Source organism: Arachis ipaensis, chromosome B03, assembly GCF_000816755.2.
Source record: "Arachis ipaensis cultivar K30076 chromosome B03, Araip1.1, whole genome shotgun sequence".
Lineage (NCBI taxonomy): Eukaryota > Viridiplantae > Streptophyta > Magnoliopsida > Fabales > Fabaceae > Arachis > Arachis ipaensis.
In genome coordinates, this window is record NC_029787.2 from 26752051 (window position 1) to 26763797 (window position 11747).

Below are 11747 nucleotides of genomic sequence, written 5' to 3' on the forward strand. Positions count from 1 at the left end.
ATTTGTCATCTGAAATTTCATTTAAGGTATCCTCATGGCCATGGGTGTTCTTGTTAGTCTTCAAGTCACTATCAGAAACCTCTTGTGCTTCATAATCCAGACACAGAATAGCTTCTTTCCCCTCCAACAGTTCAGGTGTGGAAACTCCATGTTCGAAATAAACATCCATTACTTCATCATTTCTCTGTGCATGGAAGCACATCTCCCTTAATTCATCATCAGTGGTCAGAGTTCTCAATCCAACCTCCAAGCTCCTGTCCAAAACCAGCCACCAGCACTCAACTACCTTGTCATACCCCAACTCTTTAAAATAGTTTCTGTGTATCCTCATCTAAATCTCCTAAGCAAATTCTATTGTCAGGTGAGTAAACCAATCTTCCATCAACATTCTTCTTAAACGTTCCACCATGATAGAACATGATATCCAACAATTTTTTTATCTGCATAAAAAAAAACTATAACATATAATGTATAGAATCAGCAAACCACAACAAAACCCAAAATTGTTTATAAACAGCTACTTCATTAACATTGCCATTATAGAACAACCCTTATTTCCTGTTTGAAAACAGAGCATTCTGAAAACTCCTACCCACACCACCCAGTGCAAAAAATCCTAGATAATAATATAGCATTGATGGTTTTTCATCAACCTACACGAAATTTCCAAGTAAAATCCATAATGATGGATATCTTAACACTATAGAAGACAGAACAAGAATATTTTATATACTGCATGTCTACCTCTGTGACAGGGTATTTCACGCAGAAACTTTGCTCCTTCCTTCACTAATTTTGAGCCAACGATGACCAAATTTTTCTGAATTCGAAATTGCTTCACTCCGAAAACCCTCACCAAGACTCCCAAATGCAAGAGTTTGGAGCTTTCAGTTTGAAGAAGATGAAGAAGACGAAGTGATCTCTTTGAATATGGGGAGTTTGAATGTTTTATAACTCCTTCCTAGTGAAACGACATCGTCTTGTTATGGGTTTAGCACCAAAACCTAATACGATAACGTTTCCTATTGTCCAGCATGACAATCATTTGGCAGGTCACTCGCACAGAAAGCCAGTTGAACGGAAAATTCGAGAAGAACTAACTTAGTGCATTTTTTTCAATCTCAAAGATATAAATAGTAATTTTATACAATCTCATTATTTAAGAATAGTTTAATTTGCAAATAAATCTTTTTCTATCCTATAATTATTAATAATGGTTGGGGTGCTGCACCTATTCCATGATATTGGCAGCAATGTGATTTTTGTTCATAAATACAAGTACTATCTCACTTAGTTTATTGACTCATTCCAAGTATAATTACGTGATAAACTATAGATTAGAGAGTTTGAAGCTTATCATATGCTTCGTTATATTTAATTTGCTACTCACATGATAATATGAAATAATAAAGTTTTATCATTAAACAAAAACTGTGCAAACAAAACGAGTACTTACATTACATTATAAAGAGCTTTTATCATACAAATTAAGCTAGCTATATAAAAAAAATACTTGTACCCTCAAAGCTTCTCTCTACAGTATAAATGAATGAAGTAGTTAAAATATATATATAAACATTGAAACTAGCTGCTACCAAGTACTCATAGTAGAGTACACAATAGTAAAATAAAGTATATATGAACAAATTGAAGAAGTTAGTCTTTCTTAATCATTCTTATTGTTTGGAGAGATATAATCTGTAACAAAATATGTCAAGTTCAATACAAAACTAAGGCGGGATTATGTAAACTAAATGCTATCTCTTAATTAACATTTATCTAAAATCTAATGTGTACAATAATAACAAATATATATCAGTTAAGATAGTAATTTTTTTATAATATGAATATTATAATTACTAACAAGTACTCATAACAGAGTACACAATAATACAACAAAGTATATATTATAGTCAAGATAGAAAATACTTTTTGAAAAATACTACAATATAAACATCCACACTACAAATAAGTACATGGCAAATTCTAAAAATGTTTCATAAGGTAAAAAAATATTGAAACAAACAATCAAATCAAATCGACAAATGACAAGTATTCAAAATAATTTTGACCAAAAATAATTCAAATGACTTTGACATTTCAAGCCTTCACTTTTTATATTTCTTTAATAGTTAAAATCTTTTTTATTTTCTCTGATGGGGTTTTAATAACTTTTTACTATATAATTTAACTAAAATATTTAACGTTATTATATACATTATAATATATATTCGACGAGTTAATGATAATACCATGTTATATCATCGTCCAAGAACGAATAAAAGCATTCGTCAAGATACCTAGTCGTTACATTAGACATATTTTGGGGTTGGTTGTTAACAATTTAATTGAAAACTTTTGAAAAGGGAATGTTCTAATATTTCGAGAGAGAAGGTAAAGAAAATTAAGAGAAATAACAAATCAAAAGAAAATTTATCGTATTTTTTAATATTTCAAAAAATGGACAAACAATATAAGATCAGTACAAAGATTTTAGTTCACGCAACATTTGAGGGCATCTGTCAAAGTATCAGGATTAGTAGTCAACTCTTAATTTCAAGTGTGGTTGACATAGTTGATCCAATACTTCCTCCAAACTATCCATTGCCCGTCCCTTATTTGTAAATTGTACCAAGTAATATGACGATTATGAGTGTTTGAATAATAAAGTGTCTACAATCATAATTTTAGATAAATAATTTTAAATTTCCTTTGAATTGTTTTAAATTGTCGTCGAAAAAATTGAACGAAGGAATTCTCCCTACCATCCAATACTTTAAAGACGAAAATTCTACATATTTTTGTTACAAAAACTACGACAAGAATATTCACACTTCATATGAGAATGAAACAAGAGATTACATAGGATCTCAAAAGGGCTTCTCTCGCAAATTTGTATTAGGATTGGTGAATCTTCACCATTCAAACCATACTCATGATATTGTTACTGATTACAATTTAGTAACAAGTAATAGCAATAGATATTTAGGCGAAAACATTGAATCAAAGGTCCAAAAGGACAACCATCAACAATTAAAAAAATTAATAAGTACCATAAAAAATTAACAAAATTATTTTAGAAGAATTTATTCAAATGGAAAAGAACAGTATACCTGAACAAAATCACTAAATGAAGTCAATTAAAATACAAAGGTCTTCAACAATCAACTTATATTAAATATATATATTTTTTAGTAATTTCTATCTAAACAATAATTTTAGATAAATAATTTTGAATTTCAAATTATTTTAAACCTCAAATAAAATTGGACTCTAAATAATTATCTATCTAAAATTACTTGAGATTCAACTTTATTTGAAATGTAAAATTACTTGAGGTTCAACTTTAATTGAGGTTTAAAATCATACAAAATAACTTGGATTTTTTTTGTTATATAAACAAGATTAATTTCAATTAATTAGGAAAGCTTCTACATGCGCACTTTAAAAATTCTAATCACATACATACATAGAAATAAAAGTTAATAATATATAAATTTGCAAAAAACAGAGATTCCATATCCACTTTTTCATTTTTAAATTTCATTTTGGTAAATTGCAATAAATTCAATCCCATTTTAAAATTAATTTATGTAGATAATTATTAGAAATTAAATTTTTTTTTACAAAACTCAGGACTACTTTAGAATTTAACTCAATTCATTCTCTACCCAAAAATTCAAACCAAACTCTTAACTCCTAAACTCAAACCAAGCATAAATCACCACTATGTGTTAAGCCAAAATTAGAGAAACCAGAATCGTATGAACCCAACTCAACACATACTTTCGAAACAAATACTCAATTAAACTTTGTGAAAATGACTTTTTCTAAAACCTATCCCACTTGCCTTTTGTCATTCTTTGGCTTTTTGTCTTCACGGCTTCATGCTCACAATAAGATTATGCCTTTTTCATAAGGACACAGTATTGAGGGAGTTCAAAATTTCTGAGTTCGTATAAATTGCACAAGAAGCCAAGGACCAAAGTTCAGACACAAGCTTAACATTCGTAGACCAAAAACTATACACGCATGCTAAAACATGTTACAAGAGAATTAGTATACTGCATGACTAGAAAATAAGAATACACAAATCTAACAAATAACGTATGAAACACTGAGAAGAGCATATGGAAGTGTAAATCTACACAAACCTTGGTCAGCAATAATAACCTCAAGCCTTATGCGTTTTACTATCCTATCACTATCACCATGATTTTTCTACCACTACATTATTTTCTATCTGGATGTCTATTAATACCAGGCTGAAGCTGATATCAAATTTCTGTTCTTCCATGCCAACAGCATGGCTCCATCCTTCTCCACTAGACTATAATTCTCAGAATAGCGATTCAAGAGGTTTCTTATAATGGAATTCACATAAGAGCTCAAAGGATATTGCACAAAACCTGCCATTGTGAACCTAGACCTCCACTTACCAAACAGTTCATGCCGCTCCACCCTTTCCTTCCCTTCACAAGAAACAATGTTCACGATATCTCGAGCTAAACAATGTTGTTCCACGTTGATCCGCTCCTTGCTCGTTCTTGGGAGAGCAACATTGATGGACTCGAACATGGCCAAGTAGTAATCAAGTGTTTCTATGAACCTGTTGAAGAAATGCGTCGTGTTTGTGTTCGATTCCTGCTCCACCAATGTGGTTACCTTAGGAGAAAGAGACTTAACCAATCTCAGAAGTCCGTCCCTTGGATTAGTCACATCGACACTCTCATCGGCCGTATGATGGAGTTGAAGAGGAAAGTTAACGACCAAGGCCTCTCCAGGCCGGACATCAAGCATATCCCTGGTTACATCTGGGGCAAAGACAGGAATTCCATGAAACTCAACCTCAATGTCAAATTTCTTAGATATTTTCGACAAACTTTCGCCAACTGCCTCCAATTCTTCTCCTCGAGCATATTTAGAAACAGGATCATCAATCCCGGTGATCCGCACATGTGGAGCCCCACTAGGCCTTGCTGCAAGAGCTTGAAGGAGAGTCGTCCATTGAGTTCCCTGTGCAATCTGAAAATCTATTATGTGAATTCGGTCCTCATTTCGGCATGCTTCAGCAATAGCTCCATTGGCAGCCATGTAACCAAACTTGAAGTATGGACAAATTTCATATAACATCTGCATGTATGATAGTAACTCTGTACCTGCAGGCTGCTTGCACCTAAGAGCATGATAGATGTTGTTACCCGATTTCTCCTTCCTTGCAACAAGCCCTTCCACTAAATAAGCACCGAGCCGCTGAATTGGCTCCCCGCTGATAGACACAGCACTTCTAGCCTTGTCTATCAATTGATCAAAATCTTTCATGTTGTTTTCAGACATTGCTTTGGCGCATAAAATGAGCAATTGTTTCAAAGTGCTCGACGGAATGCTTTGTAGCGACGCTTCCTCCATTGATTTGTGACGTTTCTCTGCACGCGTAACTTCAACTAACTGCTGACTATCATTCAATGCAGAATCAGTATCAGAGTTGAAGTGAGTAGAAAGAGCCAAATTAGGTGAGTTTACTACTTCATTCAAAGGTCCAAGTAGCAGGTGGGATAACGGAGGTGTAGTTGGAAAAGATGATTTGCTGAGTAAGCTAGAATTAGTCACACTGAAACCGAGAAGATGTGATGAATCCATGCTATAACGACGGCATAACCTTCGCTATATCTACCAACCTCTAGGAAATAAAAAAACTGCAATCTTGGTAAGCTTCTACTTAATATTTGCTTTGGAATTGTAACTGTAACCTTTCAAAATCAGCAGATAAACCTGGAAAAATGGGGAGCTACCATGAATATTTTCATTACAGAACAATCACAAGGACCACAACTATGTAAATGCAAACACATGCAAGAAACAGATAAAGTAAGCATAAACTAGAAAGTCCAACCCAATGAAAACAACTCAGCCAAAGCTGTTGAAAATTTCAGAAATTGAATTCATCACAATTCCTCTATCCCTCTAGATTGTGTAAATGTAAAACATAAATTTGGAATAACTGATTCAGCAATCAGAAAGAACAAACTAATGCTATATTTGATAAGCGAAACTAACATAATTAAAAGCTAAAAGATGATGGGGAAAGTGATTGTATTCTCACTATCAATCATTCAGACTATGCTTAAACCATTGTAGACCGAAATTAACAAGTTCACAAACAGCTCCAACTAACAATACCAAGTAAGTTATAATTCCTCATTCTGGTCCCAAATCTTCAGTTTGAAAACGAGGTCTATGCAGACTATGCTTAAACCATGTCAACAAAAATTAAAAGTCTATCACAATCACTTAATATTGTTGCTGGCTTGTTCCGTGAAAACTGAAAACAGCATGGAAGACCATTTCTATAAATTATAATTTTCATACCAAACCAAGGAATCTCGGGCCTTAATTTAACGACCACGAATTACAAAAATTAAGGTAGCAAAAGTTTAAACTCAGACCATTGTTTTGCAGTTAAGAGCATAAAGAATGTTAAAGCCTTACAGGATTTTACTTAATATAAAAGGCGCATGCAAAGTTATATTATATATCATATCCTAAAAGAAAATTTCTTTCTTTATGTTGCATTCTACCGAAATCAACATTCTTAAAAAGAAAAACAGAGAGAGGGAGAGAGAGAACCTCAAGTAAAATGACTGGGCAAGAAATAATTCAGAGACTAGCTACATTCAACGCCCACCATTGAAAAGATTTGGACTGTGTTCGGTGGGTTAGAGCAGAAAACGCGTGGGAAGCTCAACTTTGCTGAATTTCAATTTCCATTCCCATTCATTATAGCAATAAATAAATATCAGTATATATATTCTTAAATTTGCGTGACTATGGTTTATAGGAGACAAATGGTAACATGGGGAATAAGAACAAGCGTGGCAGATTCGAAAGAAGGGATATTTATAGAGAGGGAAAAGAAAAAGGGATATTAACTTTTTGAATAGTGTGTGTATGTGTGTTTGTGTTGGTGTTCTGACTTCTGAGCTTTGAAGTTTGAAATTCCACGGAAGAGTAGTCTGGTAGTATAAACGGTAACGGTTCTGGTTCTGGTTCTGGACTTGTTACTTCTTTTCTTGTTTCGAAGAGGGTGGTTTGTGGAATTTTAACGGAAGTTAAAGAATGAGAGGGAAAGACGAAAAAGAGTTGTGATATGATTTGACGATTCGAGGATGAGAACGCCCGCCGACTAAAGAAATACACGTATGGGCGTGCGAATGATGGTTATAGAATTAGAAAGTTCCAGGGACGGAGGGACCACTGAACCAGGGTGCTAGTGCTGGCTTTTGCTAGCTGGCTGGGTGGGATTCCCGTGTACTACTTGGCTCTTGCTGACTAAAGGTCATGGTAATCTAAATCCATGTACCGTTCTAAGTTTCCAACACAGTTTTGAGAATCGAGTCACCCGATAAAGATATTGGATTAACGGAATTATATACAATTAAAAAATATAATTTATTTCAAAAATTAATATAAAAGTAAAATTAAAATTAAATAAATACGATGATAATTTCTGACTTAAAAGAATATATACAATAATTAACATATAGATTAGCACAGTTTTCTACAAAATCATATTTAAGGTATTGGTTCACAGACTTCAACCTTTAATAAATAGAATTATTAGTGAAAATCAAAGTGCCTTCATTCGGAATAGACTCATTAGTGATAACATTTTAATAGTTCATAAGTACATATATTTTTTAAAAAATAAGGCTTATAGAGGATGTGATATGGCATTGAAAATAGACATGAGTAAAACCTATGATCAGGTGGAATAGAGATTTGTATGGAGCATGACGAAAAAATTTGGCTTTTGCGAAAGGTGGATAGAGTGGATGAAGGAACGTGTCACTATGATCACTTATTATGTTATTGTGGATAATACACCAATAGGTTTTTTTGAACCTAGTAGAGGGCTTCGTCAAGGGATCCCCCTCTCTCATTATCTTTTTCTTCTATGTGCAGAAGGTCTATCTTATCTGCTCCACCAGGGAGAACAGAATAACCTATTTCAGGGACTTCGGTTGAATAGTAGATGTCCTACAATTCATCATCTATTATTTATAGACGATTCATTGTTATTGTGCAAAGCTACTCCACAAAATTATTCTAACCTACTTGGAATACTTCAGGAATACGGTTTAGTCAGTGGCCAGGCCATTAATCTCCATAAGTCAGCAGTATTTTTCAGCAAAAACACTTATCAACACATTAAGAAAAAATTAGCAGGATCAATTAATGTGTCTAATGTTGGAGCACAGGACCGATATTTGGGATTGCCATCTATAGTTAATAGATCGAAGCGAGAAACTTTTGCCTATGTAAAAGATAAAGTGACAAAGAAGCTGAAACATTGGAAAAGATATTTACTTTCTACTAGTGGAAGAGAAATTTTAATTAAGGCAGTTGAAACATCTATTCTAATCTATACTCTCAGCTATTTTATGCTGCCTGAGAGTTTGCTAAATGAATTACACAGTTTAATAATGCAATTCTGGTAGGGACAGAGAAACAACGAGAAGAAGATGTAATGTGTAAGATCCAGAGTTTTTGAAAAGTCTTATTATGAACTAATTTTAAATTATATATTTAATTACAGTTTTAATTTCAGAATTATTTTATTAAAAATAATCAAAGGTAATTTTGATTAATTAGATTTGAAATAAATTAAGGTTTTCATCCAAACTCTATAATTATGAATTATTTTTTTAATTACAATTTTAAGTCTTAGAAATTCAAAAATAATGAGGTTTGGCTATTCAAATTAGAATTTTATCTAATTTCATAATTATTGAATTATTTTCTATATTAAGTTACAAAATTATTAGTTATGGAATAACAAAAACTTTTATACGATTTACTTTGAATAATTGATATTTTCATTATTTAATACTTTAAGTTTTACGAATAAAAAAAATTAATTACATTATCTTATAATTTTAATTTGGGTATTTGATTGAAATATAATTAGTAATTTGATACAATAAGTAATATTTCTAAAAGTAAATTTATGAGTTTAATTAGATTTCAAATTAATACTCTAGATCCTAAATTGATAAAAATGAACACCAACCCAAATTAACTCCAAAATCTTCAATTCCATACACAAACTCTAACCCTAACTTTTATCAAATTGAGCCCTAACCCCCCAAACACCCACAACTGCTGCAGCCCCCTCCTTTCTAACAGCAAACACACACACATAGAAAAGAGAAAGAGAGAAGAAAGAAAAACGGGAAGGGGACCGCCGAGGAGGAGGAGAGGAAAAGAGGGTGAGCCGTCTGCGCCACCACCCAGTCGCCGCCCAGATCCGTCCAGCTCGCGTTGCCACCAAGTCCAGTTGCCGTCGCGCCGCCGTGCTGCACAGAGGAGGAAGAACGCGTGCGAGGGAGCTCAGCCACAGGGAGCTGACGGATTTCTTATTGACTAATCATTAATTCTACAAGTATTTAAATCATATACAATATCCATTCAACTAGCACCCTAGGGTATTAAGTGTCCGGAATCAAAGTATAATAAATACATTGTTAATTACTATGACAGTCGCAGGTCAAAGGAAACTTTATTACTATGTTCATCTTGAGAATATCCTATTGACAAATATTAACGATTTAGATTAAATTATAAAAGATTTATCTCTCAATATTATGATCACTATCACAATGATAAATCTCTAAATTTAATCAAGGACCTTATTATATTAACATTTTAATATAATAATAATAACAAATTATTTGACACATGATTGATTAGATTGTGGTCATACTCCTTATTTCCAATACTATCAATTTTTTCAAGAATCACTAACACAGATGCACTCGAGATTTAAAGAAAATGGGCTATGGAAACACATTTTGGGATTAAGATGCACACCGAAGATAAGAATTTTTATTTGAAAGATGATACACCAGGGATTAACAGTCTTTGACTTCACCAACGCCTTCCCCAAGTCAACGAACTCTGCCCCAAATGCTATGTCACAGCAAAAACTACCCTCCACGCGTTGTTCTTTTGCCCAAAAATCCAGGAGGTGTGGAATAAGTCGCCGGTAGCAAGTGTAATCTTAAGACAATAGAATCTGGAACCATGGCAATGGTGGCTCACTTGAATTGAAAATCTCGGTAAAATTGGGAAAGCAAAGAAAAGAATGGCACAAATAGTATATTTAGTGCTTGTTTGGGTGTCATTATTTTGATAAAAGCGTGTTTGGCAAATTTCGAGTAGTAAAAGTAAAAGCACTAGAAAAATCAGAAAAATATCTTTTTTGAGAAGTTGTAATTTACATCTTTTTTTAAAAGATTTTTTTTTTTAAAAAAATGTTTTTCATGTAATAAATAAACAAAAAAGTACTTTTATATTGTTATATCCAAACATAATTGATAGATAAAAAGATCTTTTTGCATGAGATACCCAAACATAAAATTACTTTTATTTTTCCATAAGATCTTTTAAAAAAAGATAACTCGAAAAAAGATCTTTTCTTAGAAGTTCACCCAAACAAGCCCTTACTCTAGTGCGTATGACTAGCAAGAAATTCATTGATTTTTGAAGGAAAGAGGATTTGATTTGAGATATTCTATTTCAAGCATTCACATATGAAGAAGAATATTTCTACCATAGAAGGCACAACACTTATGCTGCACGAAGATAAGATGAATTAGGAACCAAAGACCTATCTAATTTTATTCTCTTTTTTCTATTAGTTTTGTTTTTTTTTTGTATAAATCAGTTTGGGAGACCCCTAATTTTATTACTTATCAAGTCTTTATGCATTATTAAGTGGGACAAGTTATAATTTACTTTTGATTTGTAATATACCATCTTAATATCTTTGAAGAAAAAAAAAAGATAACATTGATTTAGTGAAAAAGCAATTTTTGTAGTAAATTATAGGTTGTAGATTCAAATTCTGCAAAAGAGATCTCTCTTGTGTGCGTAGGGCGCTTGCCCACCCGTAGATCCACATAATTTTTGCAAGGGATTCGAAGAGAATCGATCAATCAATTAGACTTCCAATTTTTAATTGAATTGGCCGGTCTAATCTAAATCTAATAGCTATAATTTTTAAAGTTTAAGATTATTATTATTATTATTGAAAAAGTGTATTTTTTATTTATAACTAATATATTTGTCAAAGTTCTAATTTAATCATTATAGTTTAAATCGTTTCAATTTTATCTTAATTTTTTAAAGTAAATTAATAGAAATATTGGTAGTTTAGCTATCCGCTCTCAGGTTGGACAGTAAGAGTTGGAGAAGGACAATCACTCATTCTTAAAATTAGTATTCTTAAGACCAAAGAGTCGAGCGAAAAGAGGGCTCTCCGTTCCTGGTTCTCCTATAACTAGATCCTCCGGAACCACAAGAATCCTTAGTTAGAATGGGATTCCAACTCAGCACCTTTTAAGATTTTGAAAAGAGTTGTTTATTGGAGAGATAGATTTGCCTCGATTAGTTGTCTCTTGCCTTTAGTTTTACTCAAGTTAACTTCTACTATTTCAAGAGTTTGTTTAACTTCTTCTGAATCAATGTCACTACTTTTCTTGGCATCATTTACTAAAATGGTGATCTTATTAAGTCTAATAAATTATCTATGTCTTTTGGTTTATATTACACAGGGCTTCACGGGATCTATCTTAAGCCTCCTTCTCTTATCCTCCTCTTTCTATTACTACTATTACCGAATTACTACTATAGTACTACTATTTTTTTTATCCTCTTTTTTCTCCTTCTTCTACTACTTCTACTAC

At 32.6% G+C, this 11747-nt stretch overlaps 1 protein-coding gene across 2 annotated transcripts; it reads right to left on the bottom strand.

Moving 5' to 3' along the window:
* LOC107630129 (chitin-inducible gibberellin-responsive protein 1) lies at positions 3930–7206 on the bottom strand. Of its 2 annotated transcripts, none has more exons than XM_016333182.2 (2): positions 6628–7206; positions 3930–5772 (listed from the first exon to the last, which is right to left on the bottom strand). In XM_016333182.2, the coding sequence occupies exon 2, from the start codon at positions 5638–5640 to the stop codon at positions 4255–4257; it is 1386 nt and encodes a 461-aa protein (XP_016188668.1). In that variant the 5' UTR covers positions 5641–5772; positions 6628–7206; the 3' UTR covers positions 3930–4254. The 2 variants fall into 2 exon arrangements, with proteins under 2 accessions (XP_016188668.1, XP_020974196.1); XM_021118537.1 differs by lacking the exon at positions 6628–7206 and adding an exon at positions 6490–6621.

Excerpts from the sequence above, each read along its gene's own strand:
- LOC107630129 (XM_016333182.2), bottom strand. The coding sequence starts at position 5,640 with ATGGATTCATCACATCTTCTCGGTTTCAGTGTGACTAATTCTAGCTTA.